Raw genomic sequence first — 25,237 nt, 5'->3', positions numbered from 1 at the left:
AAATCACTTGGATCAGTTCAGAGCTGAACACTACAATCCAGGAGCCCAAGTTCTGAGCCAGTGAAGTGTTCAGGGTGGGAAGGAATTCTAACATTCCACCATTGGCAGCAGTTTCAGAACTATGTAGAACCTTTAGAGAGGCAGTGGAGAGCATGGGGTGGAGCAGCTTGTGGGAAAACACAGCCTGTGATTTCTCCCAGGCACAACCTGAGTCCTACAAGTAAAGATTCCCATTGGTTGTATTTCCCTGCATACAACCATGAATGGCCTAAGTTAGGCAGCAGTGTGAGTAATTCCCATTCCATGGATTTCTGAGCGGAGACAGCCCGACTGTGACTTCTCCTGAGTGGCTGCTGTAGAGCAGAGGAGTGCTACACCCTTTATTCTACCTCCTGGCTGCCCTCTTGCCAGATTCTTTCACCCTTTATCCTACCTTCTTTCTCAAGTTATTTTTTTTAATAAACAATTCTTACACGCAGGGCCTGAATTAAAATCTTTATAGACCAAACATACCCTTGGTTACCCATACAGTTGTCCTTTATATAAATGTTCATGGTTGAAGACAGGTGTTTCCCACAGATATTACTCTGTCCCAGGAAGGATGGTTGAGCAGAGCCTGTTCAGCTGTGGGATATTGTTGAAGTTCTTTTACAGATCTCACCTTTCCACAGACATAGTATAACTTTCAGGTTTCTCCAAAACATAGTTTTCAGTTGTGTGTGTTTTAACAGAAAAAAAGCCCCAAACACACATCCTCTTCCTGTGCCTGGGGCCACCCTTGTGCTTGTATAGAGGGCAGCCCTCCCATTCTTACCATTTTCACAAAAGTGTACAAAAGCAAAAGCAGAAAGAGCACTTTACACTGCATTCATCAACGAGTGAAAAAACAATCTACCAGAACCAGTTATGGGCTTCTTCCATTACATGTCACAAAACAACTGTCTCTGTGCATGCTGGTGCTTTTGACTTAAAAGCTGTTTGGGTTACATCTCTCCATCAATTATAGTTTTTCATATGTACAACACCATGGTGAAAAAATTGGACTCACACATCACAACCAGAGAACTGCAGAAATTAACATATCCCCCTGAAATTCTCACATCCTTGCCTATGTCTTATAATATTTTATATTAAAAATACCAACATAACATCAATAGATTTTCTATGAATTTGATCACAATGGTTTGAGAACCATATTTGCATTCATGTGCTATTGACAAATTACTGTTACAGAAAAAATGGGGAAAAGTAATCTACCCAGACTGAGGAATGCTGAGCCCTGGTTGAAGCACTGATCTGACACACAGTAGCTCAGTTCCTTGTTCTGCTGAAGACTTGCAAAGCAGTTTTGCTTCAATTTGGATGTATTGGATATAGATGGATATATTCAGACCGTTTTAGCACCAAAATTGGATAATGGATGCTTTCTAATCCAAGTTCAGAAGAAACCTGGGGGCCATATCCAGGCTGCTTTTTGCACATGCCTGTATGGCTATCATAGCTGCTTCCTGGCTGGTCTGACAGTGGCCTGAGTAGCTCTCTAGGGAGCATCTTAGTTACTGTCAAAGTCCATGTGACATGCCAGGTGACCTGAACACAGCTCTTCATCTTTGTCTCGGCTCCCTCCTCTGTAATGCAGGGACAGTGACCTCAGCAAGGCTACAGAGAGGTTCAGATCCCAGTAGAAGGGACAATGTGGCTACTCTTCTAGGCAAAGATTTACTATGCCAAAACGACTGTAGGGGGATCTGATTTTGAGGAGTTTGCCATCTGCAAGACCTTACTCCAGACAGAATATCCAAGAGTTAAAAGCAGGGATGTAGAAGTTAGCAAAAGTGTGCCCTGGCATCTGTAGCAGCAATTTTACATTGGCTGTGCTGTACTCCAGCTTAGCTATTTCCAGATGGCACTGTGTTTTACAATTTCCTCTTGCAGTTGACTGCTATCATACATATAAATAGTACAACAAAGATGCACACAGGGGTGAATTATTGCCTGTTCTTTGTCGTACACTCTTTCCCAAACATCTGGGGCTTTTTTTTTATGTGGCATTTAGTCTTCCTCAGAAGAGTATCTTTGCCTGGAAAAACAGTATACACAGCAGCTACAAAAGATAAGGAGAAAGAGAACAGTGTGGCTAACAATGAGAACACCAACAGCAAAAATGTACAAGGTTTTGTCACAATAATCCTGAGGCTGATGGAAAGGTGGAATGAAATTTGGCAAGTACACAGAAAAAACCCAGTAGTTCCCAAGAATGAACCAGAGAAAGAGGAAAAGGCTGAGGGTCAGGTGGATGTAGTACTTGTGAGCATTCTGCCTCCAGGGATATTCATCGTCATCATCATCATCAATCACAACAGACTTGGAAAGCAGCTGCCTCATCCTGGTGGAGTCATACAGCAGGAGAGTCACCTGGAAGTGTTGGGAGGAGAAAAGGAACAAGCAAATAAGCTGTGGGAATTCTGGACACCTTCTAAACACTGCCAGCCTTTTGGCCAAATTAAAATTGGGTGTTGGAAAATAAAGTAATAGAAAGCTGAGAAGCCATGGATGAGGCAGATACATCTGGAAAATAATGCATTTCCCCACTACAGTTTATTTGCCAGTGAGATTTAGGCCAGGGACTGGAAAAAACTTGTCAGTGGTACTGATGGAAAGGCATGAGAACAGATAGGGTGTAGGGGGATGGCATCAGCTCCCACGCTGGAGACTTTTAAGAACAGATTAGAGTAACTGCTAAGTAACTTAAGTAGGGTATTTCCTGCCTTCTAGTGGGTGGGCTTGTCTCTCCTAAGTCCATTTTCCACGGCTATGTGGGAGAATCAGTTCAAATAAAATTCTGAAGGATCTAGACTTCAACCTAAATCCCATCTTCTCTGACTTTATCAAAACCAATGCTTGTCTGCCATGGTTGAGCTTGGTGAAGCTTGAGCAGAAGCAGCTGCCTACATGCTGAGCTTACCTCAAAGCCAATGAACTGCACAGACCTTCAGGTCAACCCCCAGGTCCCCATGGGGAATCCTCAGACCCACTGACCAGGTGGGCTTATGCCTCCTCTGTGTCATGATTCTGCCCTAAAATAAATGTTCACCTCAGAAGATGCTCAGCTGCTTTGGACAAGTCTACCAGTGAATGTGAGATACCCAGTAGAAACACCCTTTGTTTGCCTATGTTGGTGCTAGGACTTACAGTCTTACTTAGGGTGAGAAAAGCTGAATTTAAGTGTGAAATAGCTAAGAAAAAGGTAACAGTTTTGATGAAAGCTTCAATGCATTGTCGTGAAAATTTCCTTTAATTCTACTCCAATCTTTTCTGAACTATTACTAGATGAACCTTTGATTATACAGATAAGTCCACTGGTGTGATTTAGTGACTAAGCATTTCCAGTAGAACTCATAGCACGGCAAATTCCTTATAACAGCAAATTCCTTATAACAAGATTAAGCACTTTTCTTTTTCTCCATTTACTTATTTACTGACCAAAGGTCCTCGGGGGGACGATTCATATCCCAGTGATGTACTGTGGTCTGGTTACCACTGTGAAGGAGAGCAGGGGAGTATTCTTTCACCCTTCTTTCAAGCCAGGCAAAGAAAAGGGGCTAGAAACATTATCAGGGGGGAACAGAGCTGCAGTGGCTGCTGGCTGCAACATGCAGTGCTGTCAAGTTGGAGAATGCCAGGTTCCCTTTCAAAGTACAGGCTGCCTGTACTGAAATATTAGACCACAACCCACCGGGTCTATTCTATCTGCTCTAGCAGTTCCCATCTCCTGGGAGGGCAGGCTGGGTGCCAGGCTGCAGCTGTCCCCATTAGCTGTGCAGGACAGACAGTGCTACCAGTACAGACACTGCCTTCAGCAGCACCGCTTGCTGACTTGCTGTCCTCAGTCCTTCATGCCCCAGCAGTGTGATTCCAAAGCTTTCCCTTCAGCTCTGCCCCTTATCCTTCCTTTGGCAGGAATGTCACTGGGAAAGCAAAAACCAGTTTTGCTTAATCCTGTTGAGAAGCCTGAGAGTAGCTCTGCAGTCTGTTGTGACAAGCACTCTTTGTGCCCACGGTTAGCAGTCTGCAAAGAGACTCAGAACAGGGCAATGCTTTACCCTGCAGTCAATGCAGATTTACAGATTTATAGTGACTGGGGTGTGACATGGACACGGGGGTGTCTCTACTTGTCAAGCAGCCAGGCTCTGGCTCAGCAAATACGTAAGTGAGCACAGTCCCCTGGAAGACAGGTAGCTGTGGCTAGAAATTGCTGTGTCTGGATTAATAAACCCTGCTGTGAGGCAAGGATGTATTTTCTCTGGAAGAGAGTCATGCTGCTGCATAGTCATTGCTTCTGGCCAGGTCAGAGTGGGAGTGAACTGAACTTGTGAAGGACTATGCACAAACACCTATAGTTTTATAGTGTTCCCAAAGCTAGGAGAGTGACTTCACTTTTTGTTCAGCCCGCATGTCTGAAAATGAAGGAGAAACATCTGGAAGGTTTGGAGGACTGCTGTGGAAATAGCACCCTATTTACCCCAGGCATCCATGTTATGCAGTGGGAATGCAGTGGGAATTTCCTCCAGTGGGAATGGTGGCACAGATGCTGTGATGTGGGAGAAAGTCACACCACGGTGTGTGGGACAGTGCTGAATGAACTCATCAGTGTCTCACTTGACTGACAGGTGCTTTAGGTGCTGGAACAAAAGCAATACAATCCAGCTATCTCTCTTCAGCACTGCATGCACATGGCTGTCTGGAGCCATCATGGTGTCTTAACTAGCAAGTCAAAGTCTAGTCACACAGAATATTTTTCACACGTAGGAAGCACATTACCTTTAAGCTGCCAATCACACCACCCACCAACAGATATAATGGAATTAGTGGCTGAACTGGGCAATCTTCCAAAAACTTCATTCCTGAACAGCAAAAATTAATAACATTTGTTATCTCAATGTTCAAAGAGTGCAACAAGCTGTAGAGTGAAAATTAAAGATGCTGTGAGTGAAATATAGTCCTTTGACCAAAAAACTATTTCCAGTGTGTATTGAAATGGGGGCCAAATTAAATGGGGTTTGCATCTTCCACCACAGGAGTGAGGATCATGGACAAGCAAAAGGCAGGAGAAGGGAGAGAGAGAACAAAGGTAACACCAGCATTGCTGCTGTTCTGGGATTACAGATCTGAACCACGTACACAGGTCATAAGCTTCAGCCACTGCATCTTTGATAAATGAACAATTGACTGAGCTGGACAGGAAATTTTCATCAGCAGTTAAAAATCCATTGAAAATCAAAACCATTTGTGAAAAGAAGTTTTTGTGATAAGCTTCTCTCATGGCCTTCCTCCTCACTGTCACTTGTGTGTGAGATGTTCTTGAGTCAGATGCCCTGAAGCTCGAGACCCCATAGGAGCTCCTGAAACCATTTTAGCTCCCCAGGCACCTGACAGAGAACCACAGAAGCTCTTATTTTCCAGGCTGTTTTGGTTGCTGGAGGCTAGCTAACAGCATTGGTTGTTATGGCACCAAGGATCCTGGCAACCTTCAAATCTACTGCAAGGAAGAGAGAGCTGAGTAAGTTTTCAGGAAGACAGTGTATGGCAGTGTAAGGATGTTGCTGGCAATAGACACTGAAGCTTGTGATCCAGGTCTGTGGCAGTGAGACTCATCTGTCCAAATATAGATGTCTGCAATGCAGGCATCCATATCTGAACTAGTTTCCTAGAGTCTTTGTAGTCAATAGGGAGAAATAGAGACTTGTAAAATTAAATTCATCTCGTCTGAAGATGGGCATTTAAAATAGGTCAGATGAGTTGGGCCCTGGCAGTTCCTCTTTCTCTCTGTGGCTATACAAAGAATCTGGACGGCCAGGTGTAGGCATCTAAAGGTAGCTGAGATGAATCCCCTGCCCAAGTCTCCTACCCAGTGGTATCTTTAATAAATTTTAAACAGTTCCTTACACTATAATTCTGTTGTTATTGATCCCGTGTTTCAGTGCTTCCACTGGTCAGTTGCAGATGACAGAAAGGATTTTCTGTATTCTACTTGTCATGTAAGTCATTTTGAAGCAGAAAATTTTGCCTTCTCTCTGAGTAGTTGGGGTTCTCTAGATGAAGGATACTGGAAGCAATCTGCTGATCTTAGTGCTATAAACATCTCTCAGAGGGTACCTCTTGCCTTCTGTTTAGAACTACACCAGACAGGAAGAATCAGGAAAGAAGTAGGATTGTTTTGTTGGATTTTTTTCCTTCTTCTGTAGCTGCAGTTCTTTTCATCTTGTTAATTTGCCCACCACATCCACTGCTATTGCTCATCCAGATCATTGCTGATGTCCTGAACCCCTCCTGCAATACTTGTGTAGTATAATACAAGTTTTCTGGATTGTGCTTGCTTACTACAGATCTTACATTGCTTGTAGTGGTTCAAAAAATACATATACATGGCCCTATAGCACATGCTCTAGTGGGCATGGTGTTTTTTTCTGGGTTGATGGATTCAGTGCTTTGGAGGTCCTTTCCAACCATAAAAAAAAAATTAAAAAACATAAAAAAGGATACAGGGCAGTGTTTTGTGATCTGCTGTGTGTAAGGGCTATGGAGTTCAGTGGACTCTTCTACACAAAGTATTTATTACCAGCCTTCTAATTGAAAAGGGCTGGATGTAGGTGAGTTTGGGCTCTCTCCTGTTTTGTCCCCTATTTCAAGGCTGTAATTTATTTTTTTTTCATTTTTTCCAATATGTAACACTGAGACCTACTCAAACTCCCAGCTTTACAGAGGTGGGCTATAGGGGAATGGTCAAAAATTGTATCATTTTCAGACAGCAGCTGCCAGGGTTTCCAGGGTCCTTGGCTCTGTAATAGCCTACCACAAAAGCAGCTGGCCAGGGATCTCAGGGAATATATTTCAGTTTAGGAACCTAGGCAATTGCTGTTTCCAGTATATCACTGTGATTTTGATTTGAGGCCAAAAAAATAATGATCAAGAAAACATGCCAGGTGTTTTGTGTTTTGGTTTGGTTTGGTTTTTTTGCAGAGCTATGACTTCATTTCCCTGATAAATATATTATGGAGTCCTTTCAGAAATGTATCATGAGAGCAGTCAGTCTTGGGATGGGTTTGAATGACAGGCAGTGGTACTCTGTAGTTTCTGGGAGACTGTTGCAGGCAGATATGACAGTAGAAAAGGAAATAAAGGGGGTAATACTGTAGTAACTTTAAAAATACAGCACTATGGGCACATGGGAAATATGGACCTACTGTTGACAGATGGGAACTGATAATTTGTTACAGTAAAATCTAGGCACACACATCATGTGCCAATCAATTCACACATAGCACTTGTCTGATCCTCCTACAAAACTAGTAGGAGAGCATCAGTGCTAGCTTTCCTTTCCCATGAGCATCATGGATGTTTTCCCTTGACTCTAAATGGTGGAATCATAGAATCATAGAATTGGCTGGGTTGGAAGGGACCTCAGAGATCATCAAGTTCAGCCCTTGATCCACTACCGCTGCAGTTCCCAGCCCATGGCACTGAGTGCCACATCCAGTCTCTTTTTAAATATCTCCAGGGATGGAGAATCCACTACTTCCCGGGGCAGCCCATTCCAATGTCTGATCACCCTCTCTGTAAAGAAATTCTTTCTAATGTCCAACCTAAACCTCCCCTGGCACAACTTGAGACCGTGCCCTCTTGTCTTGCTGAGAGTTGCCTGGGAAAAGAGACCAACCCCCTCCTGGCTACCCCCTCCTTTCAGGGAGTTGTAGAGAGTGATGAGGTCTCCTCTGAGCCTCCTCTTCTCCAGGCTGAACAGCCCCAGCTCCCTCAGCCTCTCCCCATAGGATCTGTGCTTGAGTCCCTTCACCAGCCTGGTTGCCCTCCTTTGGACCTGCTCCAGGACCTCGATATCCTTCCTGAACTGAGGGGCCCAGAACTGGACACAGGACTCGAGGTGTGGCCTCAACAGATCAAAGCTCTGCTTCTAGTCCAAGGTTCCTTGCAAACAAGAGCAATCATTGGTTTAGAGTGAAGAGCAATAGAACCTGACCACTGGATAGATCAGTACATGAGTCCAAATGAATAAGCCAGCAACCTTTGCAAGATCAGAACAACTTTTCTTTTTTTTTTTTTCAAAGGAGAGTAAGAGAGGAGAGGCTTGGAGAAGCAGAGGTACTTGCACATTTTACCTCCTGGGTACCACAGAACAACACTCCAGGACACAAAATCCAGCGAAGCAGAAAGAGCACTCATGAGCACTCAGGATGTGACTTTCCCTAAGGACAGCAGTGTGGGCAGTGTTGTGGCATGGCCCACAATGGATCACTACACCCAAGTGTTCTTGTGACTCTGATTATCCATGAAATGAATGGAAGCCAGTACAGCATTGGCCTCATTTTAGTTGCCTTGGTCTTCTCAGGTAGCTACAGGTAGCTGCAAATGGCTGAAGTGCATCACAAGGTAAACGAGGGCTCCTGCAGAGCAAGGATTATCTGGGGTCTGGTACCTGCTCCCCATCTTCTCTTGTAATAGGAGGCAGAGGACAGAACATGCCAGGCTGTGTTTTGGGTGACTGCTGCTGCCATCACTTAGAGCAGACCTCATCTGGGCTCTGGGCAATGGGCTTTACACTAGGTTCTAGGTGCTGCAGAAGATTTATCTTAAATTGCTTCTGGGCATTGTTTTTTCAGAAAGCATATCAGCAAATGAGGAAACCCACAGTAATTGTGAGTGGCTGAAGGACTAAAATGCAAGGAAAAATCATGTTAACAAGAACTGTTAAAGAACAAGACTAGCTCCCATGTAAAGGTACAGAGTATGAGAACAGGCTTCAGATAACGGGAGCACTTGAGAGCTGAGGAATTATTTGGTGTAGATATGAGCATGAGGAATAGTACTGGTTTAAATTTGATCAGGGGAGAATTTTGGCTGTCTATTAAAAAAACTATGTCATCAGCTTTCAAATGTGATTTAGCTACCCCTGGAGAACACTGTGTATGAAGGTAGTCTGGACAATGTACAGGAATGTGTTATTGGGAGCAATCCTTCACTGTCCCAGAAACTAAAAACAATTCTCAGAACAACTCAATGAGGTTCTTCCATAGCTCTCTCTATTTTTGGAGTGGTTAGTGAAAAAAAAAAAAGGGAACATCTCTATCAGTAAAAGTTAAAAAGCTGCTAAACAATCTGTGGCTTAAATGTTGTCACAAGTCTGGAACCTGGAAAAATTGCTGTAGTCCTTTACATGGATCTTAACTTATGCTGTGATTTACAGAACTACCAAATTATAAAAGTGCATAATGTTACTACCTAATGTTATTACTGGGGCTACCATTTATCCATCTCTGAGTTTTAACAAATGTTGTTGTCGTTTATTTGTTAACATTTGAAAATATCTCACAGTTTTTCTCTGAAAAAAAGCAGGAGCCAGAATCAGTAGAGGCACATCAACACATTATTCTCCAAGATCACAGTAACAGAACATCAGAGGCTTTTGCTTGGATAGTAAATATCTGCATTTTCCTTGACATTGTATTTTCCTAAAATTGCCATTGCAGGTATGTAGCTGCAGGAAACCAATACCCTCTGACAACATTATATTACAGTGACATTATCTCTTAATTTCAGTAAACTGGGGGAAAAAAAAGGCTCTGATACCCAGAGCTCCAGCCTACTGTCTTCCCATAACAATTTGCACTTCTCACTGATCTTAAAGATATGATGAAATATTCCTTGGAAATTATGTTTACAAGTGGTCAGATGCCAGCCCTGGATTCCTTTCCAGAAGGCTGTCAATATGCATGCAATCTGTACCACACTTTGAATTATACCTTCCCACCCCTGTTCCACTTCTCAGGAGTATTCAGCCTGGGGAAAAGCTAAAGCTAAAATCCTCTTATGGGATAAATAGCAATTTTAAGTCATGGACAAGCATAAGAGCCTAAAAGTTGAGATGTAACAGCTCAGTCCATCTCTCTACTTCTTAATTGCTCCTTAATCCTTCATTAGAACTCCCTAATTCCTAATTAGGGTGTCCTAATTAGAATCCTACCAGTCATCACTGGTACTCACCAGGTCCCAGATCAAGGAAGCAGCACCAACCTTCAGCTGAACACTTTTTTTCTGGGTTTGGCCATCTATAGATGCCAATAGGCTATCTGTCCTGACTCCCTCAAAATCATTGGACATTAGAAAGAATTTCTTTACAGAGAGGGTGATCAGACATTGGAATGGGCTGCCCAGGGAAGTGGTGGATTTTCCATCCCTGGAGATATTTAAAAAGAGACTGGATGTGGCACTCAGTGCCATGGGCTGGGAACTGCAGCGGTAGTGGATCAAGGGTTGGACTTGATGATCTCTGAGGTCCCTTCCAACCCAGCCAATTCTATGATTCTATGATTCTATGATCTCATCTCAATACAGGCATCTAAAAGATGATATGGGACTTTCACTGCCAAAAATGCCCATTTCTCTGAACTGGCTCCCAGGGCTACACACACAGCACTTAACTTTGGTTCCATATGTGTACAGTCCAAATCTAGGTGTGATGCCTCTTGCCCACAGCATCTGCATGTGGAGTTCATTTGCACCATCTTTCATGAATAATGAGGCAGAAGGTGAACAACTTCATAAGGACACCCATCTGGATTGATTGTAAGGGCTGTCGAGGACAAGACTTAGAATTCAAAGTGATCTGAATACACCAGAAAAAGACATTAAAAAACCTATGAGATGACAGCTGATAAAGCTCAACACTGCATATAGGAGAGAAAATTTCAGTGTTAATAGAAAAGGAGAAATGTCTGATAGGGAGCAGCACTGCCAAAACCCATCTGGTCTTACAATGCACCATAAACTAAATTGGAACCAATGAATTGGTGCAGAGAGAGCATCTTTCATTCTGAGGTATGTTTACAGGAATCCTGCATGTTAAACAGAGGAGTTAATTATTCTGCACTGCTCATTTCTCAGGTCTCACCTGGAGTCCTGTGTTTGGTCTTCTTACTTTTTTTTTTCTTTCTTTTTTCCTTTTTTTTTTTATTCTTTTTTTATGTTTTTTTTTTTTCCACAGGGAAAAAATAGTTACACTGGCCAGAGGCCAAAGGAAGGAGGCAAAAATGTCAAAAAACAAGAGCTACAGAAACATTGACCTGTGATGCCAGGTTCAAAGAAGCAGATTTTTGAGATCTCCGAGGAAAAAGAAAAAAAAAAAAAAGATGGAGTGGGGTTATAATAGCAGCCTTGGAACACTTCAAAGTTTGTCTTGAGTCGGACAGTGACCAATCTGTCTTTGTGACCATGGTGTGTAGGACAGGCTGTAATCTGTTTAATTTGCCACAGGGAAGATTTAGGTTGGATGTGGTGAAAAATATTTTGTCTGTGAGAGCAATAAAAAGCTGAAATAGGCTTCTTGGGAAGCTCTGGAATTTCCTTGAGCAAGGGCAAGTCAGACATCTGTCAGGGATGCTGTAAGCATGCAAGCCTGTCTGAAAGGGGAGGTGGCCTGGTGGCTCTACCAATGTTTCTCGAGGGGGGGGGTTCTTGTTTTCTTTTTAAAACAAGAAAAATCTGTGTTAATGATGAGGAAAAGGTGATTCTTAAGAAAGAAAAGAAGAGCCTTACGTAGTTTAAAAATGTACAAAATTCTGCAGCTCAAAGGATTTTCCTTTCTTTTCTTAAATATTTGATCTTGAAATGCTTCTCACAAATCCAGCCTTTGGGGGGTAGACAGGGACAGACCAGCCAAAAAACAAATCTCACTTTTGGTGGATATATAGCAAACTGCTTCCCTTCCATCCCTACACTTCCTAAGATTTTTGGAGTGCAGTCCATACAGAGGTATCCTGATTAATTAAATATTCTCATGTCAGATTCTGAGCTTCCTCCCACAGACAGAGCCAAAACATCCACAGCCCTTTGCCAGGTGATGGTAGCCTAAGCAGCAACTGAGCTGAAGTAAATAAACCAGTAAAAAAGTGAGTTAAAATTGATCAGAGGCACGCCAGCAGCTTCATGTTAAAAATAAATTATGGAAAGTGCATCCAAAACCAGGCAACACACAAGCAGAAGTTTCAGAGTTATGGTTAAATTTAAAGAAACTCAAACATTGTGGGGTATAATAAATGTATTGGTAAGGTCTCCAAGTACCCTGCCTCCTACCCTGTATTGAGGTGAGACACACTGGGAGGAGTATTTAAGACAAATAGGGTCCAAATTCAAGCCCTGTGTACTCTCCACCATGCTGTGTGGGCTGTGATTCTGTCTGAAGCTAAAATACCAACCCACCAGTTTAACTGTTAAGTTCTCCAACTTCTTTCTCTCCTACAAGATGTGGTAGCCTGCCACATGTTGCCACTAAGTTTGTATTTTTAGATTGCTTTAGTAGCCAGCTTACCTGTAAATGTCATGGACAGTGGTAAGGCAAGGAAAGCAAGAAGCCCAAATATAAGGAATGCTGTGGAAGAGAAAAGAAAAACAGTGTTATTGGGGCTCCCTGAAGTTAAGAGAGCTGGAGTTCCACCCAATGCTTTACAGATGCTTTTGACCCATGAAGCTGTGCAACAAGAAATGCAGTGCAGTCAGTGGAGTGCAAATAGCATGCTTATGGTGCAGCATTAGAGATGATGGGACCACCAAGTGGTTTATCACTCCCCCAGAGGTCAAGCTTCCATTTTTTAGCTCATACACAGTTAGTCCTTCTGTCAGTGGAAGAATAATGACAGACACAAGCTGCTTTTGTTGCTGCTACTTCTAGCTATCTTACTGCAAGGGCAAGGACTTAACCACTGCTCCCTCGCCTGCATCAGCTCCAGGGACACTGCCAGGTGACTGTAGAGTAACAAGTAACTTTGCACCAGCTAATCCATGGCAACTGCTGAACCATGTCTGTTTGCTAAGGAAATAGCAATTTTAATGCTATTCCACCCAGTTTTCACTGACAGCTAAATGAACTGTCTTTATTGCAGATCTGAATAGTTTCTGGCTGGTCTAACTCCCAGCTCGGCTCATGAACACAAAGGCAGCAGCCCCACTGCAAGGCAGGGGACGTGTCACTGATCAGCTGAAGTTGAGTGGAAGGATACTCCTGGGGATGCTCATAGACTGTTCCCAAAGATGAGAGGATCTGAGGTGCTTAATTACTCCCCAGAGTGTTGCCAGTGTATCTGAGCCCTGATATTTTCCCAGCACAGCCAGAGGATTGATGCTTACCTTTGCAGAAAGTGAGAAACAACAGTGTCAAGAGCAGTATGAGAAGCCTGCCTTACAAGAGCTGTCACCTCTGTGCCTAATCATGAACGCCTGGCAATATTATAGTGAAAAGCTGCCCTGCAAAATGAGAGTAAAACAGAACGAGGACAGTCTGTGGTGAGCATCCCTGCAGAGCACTGTTGGAAATGGTTCAATCTGCAAGTAGATGCCTAAGGAGGCAAATGGGTGGCAAGAGGAGGTGTCCATAGATTGCAGAGGGGCTGAGGAGGTGCATAGATAAGAAACGATGTCTCCTGGGAGGCTTATGAAAAAAAAATCTTGGAGCAAGCAGCATTCAGGGTAGGTTTGGGACCAGCCCTTCCCCAGGCAAAGTGTGTCAGGCGGTTCCCTGTGCCAGAGAACTGCAACTGCAAGGTGGATTGTGTCCTCCTTGCCGCACAGGAGCGGGGACACTGCCAGCACCCCGTGTACAGTGCCACTGGCAAGCTGCAGTGCTGCCAGAGTGTCACCCTCAGGGTGCCTTAGAGAAAAAGGGAAGCATCATTGCCTCCATTTTACGGAAGGAGAAACTGAGGACACAGGAGCTGCATCAAAATTCAGGGCAGACCCACCAGGCTTTGTGACTTGCAGACATTTTTCATGGGAACACACCATCCCCCACATGCTGCTCGTGCTTTCTCTGCAGAGAGCAAGGATCTTACACTTCAATGCTTCAGAGAGACATCTTTCTCTCTCAGAAGTAGCATGTTCGTTATCTCTATGAATTGATAGAGACTGAGGATAGTTTGAGCTGAAGAAAGCACTTCTGTTCCTTTGTGCCACCCCCTCTCCCTCTCCCCACCAGCCGATCTTTCTCTTACACACACACATTTTTGCTGAGGCTCTTCTATCTCTTGAATGCTTCACAGTACAGAAATTCTTCCTCTGTTTGAATAGTGTCCTACACTTGACTAAGCTCTTTCAAACACTGACAACCCCTCATTAGAACAACTCAGCCTAGAGCCTCCCTTGTCACCACATGTCACATTTCATGCTAGGTCCTCTCACTGTTATATTATCTAGGCTGCTATTTTCATATTCAGAAGCGATGCTATTGTAGCTGAGTTGGGCTTCCAAAACACACCCATGAACATCACCTGAAAATAGTACCCACAGCCTGGGCAACTCATTTATCTGGTATCCAAATGAGTGCACTTTATGCCTGCAGGAGCTGTGTTGGCTGCCTGGTGTTGCCAGAAGTCCTGTCATCACTGCACAGATCTGGGAGCAGCATCACCCCCCTCCCTGTGCTTTCACAGCCACCTCCTGTTTCTGCCCTGGCTGCATGGGCAAGTACTCAGGAGCCTGGAAGGAGAAGGCACTGTGTAATTTCTTAATCATGAGGTGTGTGGTCTGTGACCCCCGGGGAAGGATGCTGTGATAAGCTCTGTGGAAGACTTGGGGGAGGCCACGTATTTGTGGGGCTGTGCAGCTGGCACAGGGGCATCTGTGTTTGCTTGTGTCTAGCATCTACCCAACAGCTTGATTTTGGAGGGGAGAAATGGGAGGTAGGGACGACGAGGAGCTCAAGAGAGAAAGATAATGGCTCATTAATTCCCCTCCCAAAGCAGTTGATGGGAATATATTTACTCATTATCTCCCCATTCAGCTACAGCCTCTTAGGTCTCGAATTGGAGGGGCAGATGCAGAGTCTGGGAAGGTTTCCAGATCCATGCTTAACAAAACGAGACTCTCAACAATTGACTACACAACTGGCAGGGTTCTGCAGCAGCTCTCAAAGCTGCTAGGAGCACTATAGACTGGTTTCCCCAAAATATGTGGGGTTTTCACAGAAATGCTGCTCAGTTGGGCTACACACACTCTTTGCCTGAATTTATCTGGGCTGTGCTGCCCCGTTCTGGTTCAAAGACAAATTGCTCAAGAAAATGGTATTTACTGCTGGCTAGCACAGCTCTGCAGAGAGGATACTGCTCTCTGGGCAGTTTCATGTTTGGTGCTTGTGATGTTTTAAAGTTGGTGATATCACCAACTTAAATACTGGTCAGAGAACCCCTGGACCCATTCCTAGATAATGTAGAAAACAAGGGCTGGTAGTCTCTGAAATCACGGTGGAGGGAGGGATTGCTCCATATCCCAGGAAGCCATCTCCCCCAGCAAGCTGGTGTCAGGGCATCAGGCAGTGGGTGGTGGGGCAGCTATTCTGTGTTTGGCACCAGTGAATTCCTGCTTTGGGAGGCATTAGTGAGCAAATTCAGAAATGGGTGAAGGGAAGAGCTCATGTCAACAGAGGAAGAGGGAAGGGAGTGGAAGTGTATCTTGCACATTCCTTGAAATCTGTGGGCACAAAAATCAGATGGGTGGGCACGGATTTTGTATCTCCTGCCCAACAGGAGGGGTAACTGCAATAAAACTGCTGTTTAGCTGAATTACTCCTGCCATGGTCTCCCCACACTCTTCCACAAGACAAAAGTAAAAGAACTTGAAATCACCATTACCATTATGGCTGTACACCATGTTCTCTCCTTCTTCACATCCTCTGTAACAATTCCCCTGTACCAGAGCTCTCCTCCTCTACCTCTGCTACTCCCTTGTTCTCCATCCCCAGTTATGTGCCTGGCCTCAGGGCATGCAGCAGGTGAGTTGTCCTCTGGGTGTGAGACAGCTCTGGAGGCAAAATTGGAGGTGACACCAGTTGGGCTCCTCAGATATTGTTTTGCTGCCATGATTTTTCCAACCACTTGAAGATTTCAAATCAATTCCAGTACTCTATATTTACTTTGAAGATAGAGTAAGACTTTTTGAGTAAGAGCCTTCAGGGTATTTTCAGAAGTGATTTATGAGTATAAATCTCAACCTACCCACTCTGCTTAGGTAGTATGTTAATATTGCTGGAGTGCAACCTGCTCAGTGTGACAAGCTCTTTGATAGTAAATACAGTAATAAATGAAGTGTTGTGTACATTAGCCATCACTCACAAACACTGTTTGTCCTACAGCCTGGCAGGTTTTTGCCACAACTGATAAAAAAGGGGGAAAAAAATTTATTTTTTTAAGAGTTGCTCCCAGCTTCCAAACAAATTCTGCAGCTACCCCTGGATTTATCTGCATGGACAAGCTGAGGAGCAGAAGTCTGAGTGTAAAGTCACAGTACCCCCTTTGGACACCCCCTGGGAATGCTGATCTGAAGGGGACTGACTCTCAGCTGTCTGGATTCGAGCAAATTCAGGTCAGTTGGCCTGACCCCAGGATGAATCATGCCCAGAGCCAGATGCAGATGGCAGTGCATTAAGCTCAGTCAGGGTCACAGTGTGCTGTATAGCAGCATGGACACTGACAGTACCACAGGATGGAGTGCAGAAAGATAGCAGATATTTTAATCCGTCTTTTATTCCTTCTCGGGCATCCCCTGAAGTATTGATAGGGATGTGGAGAAAGGAAAGGATGCAGGGTGGGTGGGTGCTGCAGTGGCAGAGCAAATCTCAGTGGACCATTCCAGGGAGCCAGCCCCAGCAAGGGCATCTGTTTTATAGACCAGGCAGGACACTGTCCATGGCTTTGGTAGGTGTGGATACTGTGTGTCTTTCTGGGCTTTTGAGTGGCAGGAGAATGTCACTACATCAGAGAAGATATGTTGAAGAAACTTGAATGAACTGACTTTGAAGGAAAAGCATTACCTCTGTTCAGCCTGGATAGCCAACAGCCCAATAAGAGAAAATAACAGCAAGGTTTGTGCAGTCCACAGAGGACCTGTGAGTGATCCAAAGAGTTGGGAAGGTAGAGATATGAGGTGAGCTTGAGCAGAAACAAAGATTGCTTTGTCTATGAGACTACTCACAGCAAGGAGATAAACTGATGGAATAGCCTCTTGGGACAAATTGCAGGAATTAATTCATTAGTTAATTTAAAAAATATGTTTAGTCCCTTGACCTAACAAGATACTCAACAGCTAGCTGGCTCAGTGTGAAGATCAGCCATCCCCATGGAGGTCTCTACTCCCAGGGCAAAGCCACCCTAGGAATCAGGGGAAATGTGATAAAACTGATTGCAGACAAAATCCAATCTCAGGGCCCTGAGCTGTTTGCCACCTGCCACCACAATTTGCTCAGACAAGGCTGTGTTACTGTGGAATAGCACTTTGATATTCAGATAAGCTGTGCCAGCATCACAACACCTAAAATTTAAATTCCAGGTTCCAGCTCTGACACCAGCAGTGCCACTTTCATCAGAAATGGTGGAGAAGAAAGAAGTGCCAGTGACCTGGGAACCTTCAAGATGGGGAGGTACTTTGGGTGTTAATCAGTATTGCAGAATGGCTTCTGCTGTGCCTCCAGCTACTGAAATACAGATGGTCCAGGTTCTACATTTGACCCCTTGTGAGTTCTGGGCCCAGCACTTGAAGAAAGATATTGAGGTGCTAGAGTGGGTCCAGAGGAGAGCAACGAGGCTGTGAAGGGACCAGGAGGAAAGTCTTACAGGGAGAGGCTGAGGGAGCTGGGGCTGTTCAGCCTGGAGAAGAGGAGTCTCAGAGGGGACCTTATCACTCTCTACAACACCCTGAAAAGAGATTGTAGTCAGGTAAGGGTTGGGCTCTTCTCCCACACAACGAGAGATGGGATGAGAGGGCACAGCCTGAAGCTGTGCCAGGGAAGGTTTAGGTTGGATATCAGGAAGCATGACCTCACAGAAAGGTTGATCAGGCATTGGAATGGAGGTGGAGTCACTATCCCTGGAGGTGTTTAAGGAAAAGCTGGATGTGGCACTTAGTGCCATGGTCTAGCCAGCGTAGGTGGTGTTAGGTCATGGGGTGGACTTAATGATCTCAGAAGTCTTGTCCAGCCTTAACAATTCTGTGATTCTGTGATAATTTCCAGATTTACTTCTTAGACAAGATTTAGACATTCCACATAGAAGCACTGTTTACTTTGCAGTAGACCTAGGGTAGTGAATCAGCCTTTTTTTTTTTTTTTTTTTTCTGTCTGTTTATTAAATGTTGCCCTAATGTTCTGAGCTTAAATTGCTGCACAGGTAGCTTGACTCTTCAGAGTCATTTAGATATCAAGAGACCATGGATACAAATGTGGGGCTGTGGTGAAATGCCCTGAAAAATATACACAGAATAATGAGAAAAAGTGAAATTGAGTGCCACTATGCTTCAGAAGGGTTTGCATTTTAAGGAACAGAAAATCAATTGTGAATTCACTTGCTGATCCATAGCTGAAGTTGAGCTGATTTTCAACCTAAATATAATGAAAAACTAAAGGTAATGGGTTTCCTGGAATGGTATCTCTGAGTTACCTTACTCATGGGTAACTTTGCAGGTACCCGAGAGGATGCTCCTGGTGAAAGAGAGCATAGATGAGATCAGAACTACTCCCAGTCTTTAAAAAAAAAAAAAAAAGGCAGAAAGTTCATTAATTTTTTGGCATCACTAAAGTCCCAGTGGCATTCTAATACCAACAGGGAACAGTGACATTTTGCTTGCAACTGGTAGGACCAAAAATCAGAGGAAATACTACATTTGCCCTTTTTTTGCTGTGATATTCACCCATGGGGTGTCTGTCCCCCTGGCTTGCTTTTCTCTGAAGGGTTGTGAGACAGCAAGGAGTTAAGGGGCTTCATCATGAATAAAAGTCCATTCTGAACTTTGAGAGCCTTTCAAGTGAAGCCAAATGCATGAATACAAAAGACTCCAAGGTAACAGTCCTAGACTGGCAAATACAGCAATTAGAGTGGGTGAAGTATCAATTATGGTGAGTGGTCAAGGAGTTTTCTTCTTCTGTATTTGAGTGGAATTAGAAATTGCTGCTGCCTAGAACTGAAAGTGAAAAGCACTTTCAGCTCCGAGTGAAAAGGCAATGCCGTCAGCAGGAGAAAGCTGCTTTAAAATCCTTGGATTTTAACCTCCTGCCAACAACACTGCTTCCCTGGTCTTACATAAACCCATCCCTGATGCTTATTTCCCCTGTGCCTCTTTGGGCAGCTTGCAGGGCCCCCGGCACAGGTGACTTTCCTGCTTCCCTGGTGCTCAGAGAGCAAGAACCAGCCTGGTCACCCAACCTGGGAGCTGTCAGCTCCTTACACCCCTCCGAATCCTCCACTGTGGGTGGGATGAAATTGTTGCTTTAAAGACTGAGGGAGCCCAGGCTGTTGTGCAGAAGAGCTAAATTCAGAGAATCACAGAATGGATTGGGTTGGAAGGGACCTGAAAGATCATCCAGTTCCAGCCCCCCTGCCATGGGCAGGGACACCTCCCACTAGACCAGGTGGCTCAAAGCCCCATCCAACCTGGCCTTGAACACTGCCAGGGTTGGAAGTTTAGGCAATTAGAAGGCTGCTATAAGGTCTCCCTGCAGCCTTCTCTTCTCCAGGCTGAACAATTCAGATAACCAGTGCCTCCCACCCACAAGACATGGGTGCTTAATGAGGGCTACCTGCTCCTCCAGTGGCCAGTGTGAAAGGAGGGCTCATCCTGACAATTCTCTATCCCCAGCTTCATGCCAGCACACAGACTGGCAGCATCTTTGCTTCACAGGAATTGCTCACAGGGGAGTTTGTTCTCAGCCTGGCTGTGATGCTCTTTACCAGGAAGCTTTCCCTGCAGATACTTCTGCTGGGCTACAAGGTACGACTTGAAACAGGAGAGAAACAGATTTTATTGCTTAGCTTTTCTGCTGCAGGCCATATTTAGGTATTTGGTGGAGTTTGTATTTGTTTGAAATGTTACAGTCCCCTGCTCTGATCCAAATACTGCAGCAGGCAGATGCTGTCAGGGTAGAGCTACTACTGTCTGCTCCAGCAGAGAATTGTATAGGGAAGGAAATATCTCAGAAAGGTAGGAAGAAGGGGAAACTTCAGTGGAAGATTCAGGCAGGGCTTGGTATCTACTTCATTACTTTATACACCTGGCATAGCAACAGGAGTATTTAAAGACAGAGGCAATTACTACCAGAAGTGCCTTACCATTGCTGGCAATTTTAGATATGCACCGGTGGCAGGCTTTCTCCAGGCCTGCAGTCATTGTGAAGAGCCTTAGGGGTGTCTGTGGGGATACAGAAATTAATATGGTTACAAGAAAAGTCTTTAACATACTAAATGTCTTGACTTGGAGTCACTTACACACTTCAGCAGGCTTTCACTACCCTCAAAAAACTCAAAGCATCCACAAATTCAGAGATTAGCCATCAGCCAGAGCCAGGTATGACTTCCAGCAGCTTTGGGCTTCCCTTTTGGTGATGTGAGAGCTTTGGGGTCACAGGAAGGCTGGAGGAGAAGTATTAATGCTGTCTCCCTAAAAACTGTAAAAGGTTCTGTTGTGACTTGAGGATGTGGAGTCTCTTTCTCTAGAGACATTCAAAATGTGCCTGGATGCAACCATGTTTAATGTGTTGTGGGTAATCCTGCTTTAGCAGGGTGGTTGGACCAGATGATCTCTAGAGTTTCCTTCCAACTCCAATGATTCTGTTATTCCATGACTTTGATTAGGATTGGGGCAGGATAAAGTATTTGACTATGAAACAGTATTTGACCCAGTAAAACAGGTAAGGTTTGCAAACCTCTGCAAAAATTATTTAGTTAACAAAAAATTAATTAAAGAATAGGGGAGGAGAGAGGGTGAAAAGAGTTTTAAGATCGAGGAATATTCTGAAGAGGAATTTAGGATAAAAAACTGCAGACCACAGGGAGCCCAGAACAACGTGCCTTTGATTAAAAAGTAGCTGGATTAGAAAGTAACTCTTTGTAAAGAAGAATTTTTATGAGGTGGGGTGAGGAATGAGCAAGCAGCCAGGCATCCAAGGGCTGAGCAGCAGACAGCAACAGATGGTTAAGTAGCATCCAGCATCAATGGGAGTGTGGAAAGCTCACACACACACACACACACACACACACACACACACACACACAACCTCCAAGCCTGAGCCTCTGGCCAGGACCAGCACAGACCTAACACCAATTGTGTGATAGATGAAGGTGTGTGCAGAGGAGACTGGAATGGGGGAAGCAGCAATTTTGCACATACCACAGATTAGCCCCTCTAAAATTTCTGATGATTAATGAGCAATATTTTAAGTTTAGCCTTATTTTGCTCTGAGGTGACATATCATCATGCAATGCTGAACCCAACCTTGCCCAAACTCTACTAGGGACTACTGAGACACTTGTATGTAGCATCTGACCACCAACATATATATTCAGGTTTCAAGTCTGCATCATCAGTTTGGGTGTCTCATGAATTTTAGGTCTCATCCAGCTCTCCTTCAGCCCTCATTTTCACACTGTGCCACAAACCTCATTTGATGGGTGGTTACTGCTGTTATAAGCCTTCCAAATCACAGCGAACATCTCCATCAGTATTGAGCAGTGGACTGGAATGGAGATTGTACATGAGTTCCTGATCTCTGGGGAGTGCATACTTCTCATTCCAGCCACCAGACCTTCCTCAGAAGAGCACATACTGTGCCTTTGGGCTGCAGCTATTGACTAATATTTTAAGGGAGGGGATAAGCACTGGTGTGTGCTCATAAAATCACAGAATGAGTTGGGTTGGAAGGGAAATTAAAGATCATCTTAGTCCAGCTCCAAAGAGAAAACAGGAAGGAGGAAAGGAAACTAATAGTTCCTGCAACCAAATGACACATTAATTTATAACATTTTAAAAACATTAATTTAAAAACTTCAGGTGCAGATTTGTGCCTAGAAAGGGTACAAACAGACATTCAATTTGAGAATAATGCTGGCTGCTGACAAGTGTGTTCTAAATCACGTAGAGATCAGTAATATTAGTTGTTACATATTAAATGTTCGTGTCTAGAATTACTTTTATAGCAGTAATTCTTACACATATAATGTTAACAAAACCAATGCCATGTTAAAAAATGGTTGAATACCAAATTATCTTGAGCAGAACTGTGTGTGGCTGGGAGTGATGTATTTCCATAAGTAGATGGTAAACCATATGTTTTGTCTAAATTTGCTGTTATTTTAGACTAAAGGAAAAAAGACTAACTGAAGGAGAACTCAGTATCTGGGAGCATGTCACCATCTAGTGATGGAGCCCAGAAATGACTGTGAATCAAGGCTCTGTGCAGTTTTAATGGGTGAGAGAAAGCAAATTAATGATGGCTGTACACAAAATGTGTTCCAAAAAGGACACAGCACACATAACCACCAGGTGATCGTTTCAGTCCTTCCTCAGACATTTGCTTTGACTCCTACAGGAAAAATCCCCCAGAGAAATTCTTATGTTTGCTGGATAAATAGGTGTTGCCCCTTTCCCCTAGCTAATACCCTGCAGAAGGGTGTTAAAGGTGAATATTTTCTTGTGCATGAGGGTGCTAAAGTGCAACTCAGCAGCCAGGCAACTGTGGAACAGTTTCCCAGATGAAATGGGGAATTGTTTGCTGAAACTCCCAGGACACTGCAAGTGGTGCAGCATGGAGACTGGTGGCAGGCAGAGGCAGATGTCCTGCCACACAATGCCTGCTCCCTCTTTGGTGAGTTGGAAAGCCATGTGCAAAATGGAAAACAGACACAAGTAAAAAAAAAAGAGTTAAAGACCTAAGCCAACTTCTGGACCTCTTCCCCTTAGTCCTTCCTTGGGGTCATTTCCCTAGATGAAGGGACCTGCTCTTGTGTTACAAGGGCCAACAAAGGGGGGAAAAGTTCCTGAGCCCTTTGCAGAAGGCTGGGATCTATACACACAGCTGTTTTTTGGGGTGGTAGGTTGAAACTCAGCCACAGCAGAGCCACAACATCCCTCTACTCCCCCAGGTAGCAGGAGTCAAAAGAAGAGGACCACTGATTGACTGGTGCATCCCTGACCCATGGTGAAGCCAAAAGGCAGCTTCACACTGGCCCCACCACACACAAGCCCAGACAAGAGCCACTTCCACTCTTGTCCTACCCTGTCCAGTCTTTTCAAACTGAGCTCTGCCCTCTCCCACTGATGAACACGGCAGGCAGAGCCACTGGGGCTTCCAAAGGCTCCAGTTCCCACCCAGCAGTTCCCAGCTGCCAGGAGGTCCTGCTGGGACACACTGGGTGCACATGGATCAGCAAGCCCCTCCCAAGCAAAGTGTCTTTTCTAAAGACTGCTAGAGGGAATGGTTTCTTTCTATTTTTCTGAAATATTCAGAGCAAAGTCCTCTTCTAGATCCAATTCCTTCCTAACAAACCACAAAGCCCCATGCTGGCTTTTATCCTGGCACATCACCCACTTCCCAGCAAATTGCTCTTACCTGAGAGTTCCGTAGGTGCCAGAGATGTTCACCTGCTCGCCTGGGAGAGACTCAGCAGAGGAACCACAAACTCCAGCCCTCAGTGAAAGCTGCCTGAGAGAGTTCTCTCCAGTGGGACCTCTGAGCTGTGCTTGGATCCCCAGGACCCTTTCTGTGGGAGATGGGGTGCAGAGGGGGGGCTCGGTTGCTTTTATTCCTCCTGTCCTCCTGCTCGCACACCTCCCAGCAGCAGCAGGGTGGGAGCTGTGGGATGCGGGAGGGCTTGTTGGCAGAGCCCACCCTCATTAGTTTCCCCACTCCCACGGCTGGCTGGAGCCACAGCCCACCCTGCACCGTTCCAGGGTGTCAGCAGGGGGAAGCAAAGAACCCCACACATCTGTGACTGTACTGAAGGGGAAAGGGAAGGGGGGGGGAGAAAAAAAAAAAGAAATGTCTTTCACAAAGTGTTTCACTTTAGGGAAAAAAAAAGAATAATTCTGAAATCAGTAGTGAGTGGTGAGTACTTGGGTCATTCTTCGTTCAATTTCCCCCCCCCCTCCACCTTCTTATTCTACCACTTCCTATTGATGCTGTTGATAGAGCTCTTTGCAGACAGCCACAGATATGTCATTAAGCTTTGGGTAGTTTATACATCTTGTGTCACCCTGTCAAACCCTGTCACTCCCTGTCAAACCAGACAGTTTGGCTTTGTATAGTCCTAGTTCTTTTTTGCCACCGTATAATAAATCTTAGTCCAGAGGAGTGAGCTGCTTTTCCCACTGTTGTTCCCAGGCCAGTGCCTGACAGGGGGCATTAAAAAAGATTTTGTTTATTTCCCATGTCAGTGCCTTCTTTGGGGTGCTTTTTCTCTCCCTCGCAAAGCTTGCAAGTTTGGGATTGACTGAGACTGCAGAGGTCATGGCACAGTGGCCACACTATGGATTTCTGTGGAGTCACCAGGCTGAGCTGAGCAGTGACACCACCACCCAACCCACAAGCCAGAGCACAGCTTCCTAAAACACAGGTCCCCTCTCAGACCATGAGGGACTTTCACATCCCCCCATAACATGCATTTGGGATTCCTTCACTAGATGGCTTTTTTTGAACAAGCTGTACCTCAGCCTGGATTTTCCTGGCTACTTGGTGATCAGGGTGGAGAAGGTAGGGGCCCTGTAGAGGTGCTGTCTTTACTTTTCAGTTTGCATTTATTTTCAATTTCACCCTCTATATAGAGTAAGTACTTCTGCCACAGGGCTTATTCCTAACTTGATGACTCAGAAGTAAAAATCAAGGTAAAAATAGTCCCCCATCTCCCACGTCATTTAGTTCTGTTCAAATTGAAGGAGTTTGACTTTTTTCTTAAATGCTGCATGCAATCAGGAATGTTACATTTTCTTCTATAAATTATCCTGGTATATTGAAACGGAAACAGACCGTGGGAAAGAAATTCAGTGTACCTTTCATTTCTTCCACTGTCAAGGCAAAAAAATGTGGACCTACATGCTGAGAAATGCTCTGCTCACACAGGGGAAACCAATGATCAGTACTGACTTACCAGTGTTTTAATGACTGCCTGTAGGGATTCCAGAAATTATAACATTCAATCATCACAAGAAGATCATGGCAAAAAATTATGGGGACCAAGAGTCCCTGTGGCAAGTGCAGCTTGGGATACCATTGGGCTGCTGGATTCTGGCAATTCTAAAGGAAAATCTTACGCAGCCTTAGGAAGAAACTGGGACTAGAAGTGCTGTCAGTGCAGCAAGTCACTGTGTGCCCAGTCCAAAGTCCCCTGGCTGTGAGAGACAGGAGGTGACCATCTACATCTCC

The 25,237-nt window shown here is 44.6% G+C and overlaps 1 protein-coding gene across 1 annotated transcript; it reads right to left on the bottom strand.

Moving 5' to 3' along the window:
- Positions 1-446: 446 nt before the first annotated feature.
- On the bottom strand, positions 447-23,677 carry TMEM272 (transmembrane protein 272). Its single transcript, XM_071738679.1, has 5 exons — positions 23,429-23,677; positions 20,154-20,232; positions 12,380-12,439; positions 4,822-4,904; positions 447-2,415 (listed from the first exon to the last, which is right to left on the bottom strand). Exons 2-5 carry the CDS (start codon positions 20,209-20,211, stop codon positions 2,053-2,055), a joined length of 564 nt encoding a protein of 187 aa, XP_071594780.1. The 5' UTR covers positions 20,212-20,232; positions 23,429-23,677; the 3' UTR covers positions 447-2,052.
- Positions 23,678-25,237: the final 1,560 nt, after the last annotated feature.

This window comes from Heliangelus exortis, chromosome 1 (assembly GCF_036169615.1).
Source record: "Heliangelus exortis chromosome 1, bHelExo1.hap1, whole genome shotgun sequence".
NCBI classification, from domain to species: domain Eukaryota; kingdom Metazoa; phylum Chordata; class Aves; order Apodiformes; family Trochilidae; genus Heliangelus; species Heliangelus exortis.
Note: the sequence above shows the minus strand (reverse complement) of the source record. Positions and strands in the feature narration are given on the sequence as shown.

Coding starts and splice junctions, on each gene's coding strand:
- TMEM272 (XM_071738679.1), bottom strand. CDS start 20,211: ATGACTGCAGGCCTGGAGAAAGCCTGCCACCGGTGCATATCTAAAATT. Junction 12,440..20,153: donor ATCTAAAATTGCCAGCAATG/GTAAGGCACTTC, acceptor TCTCTTCCACAG/CATTCCTTATATTTGGGCTT. Junction 4,905..12,379: donor ACTGTCCATGACATTTACAG/GTAAGCTGGCTA, acceptor TTTGCTGTTCAG/GAATGAAGTTTTTGGAAGAT.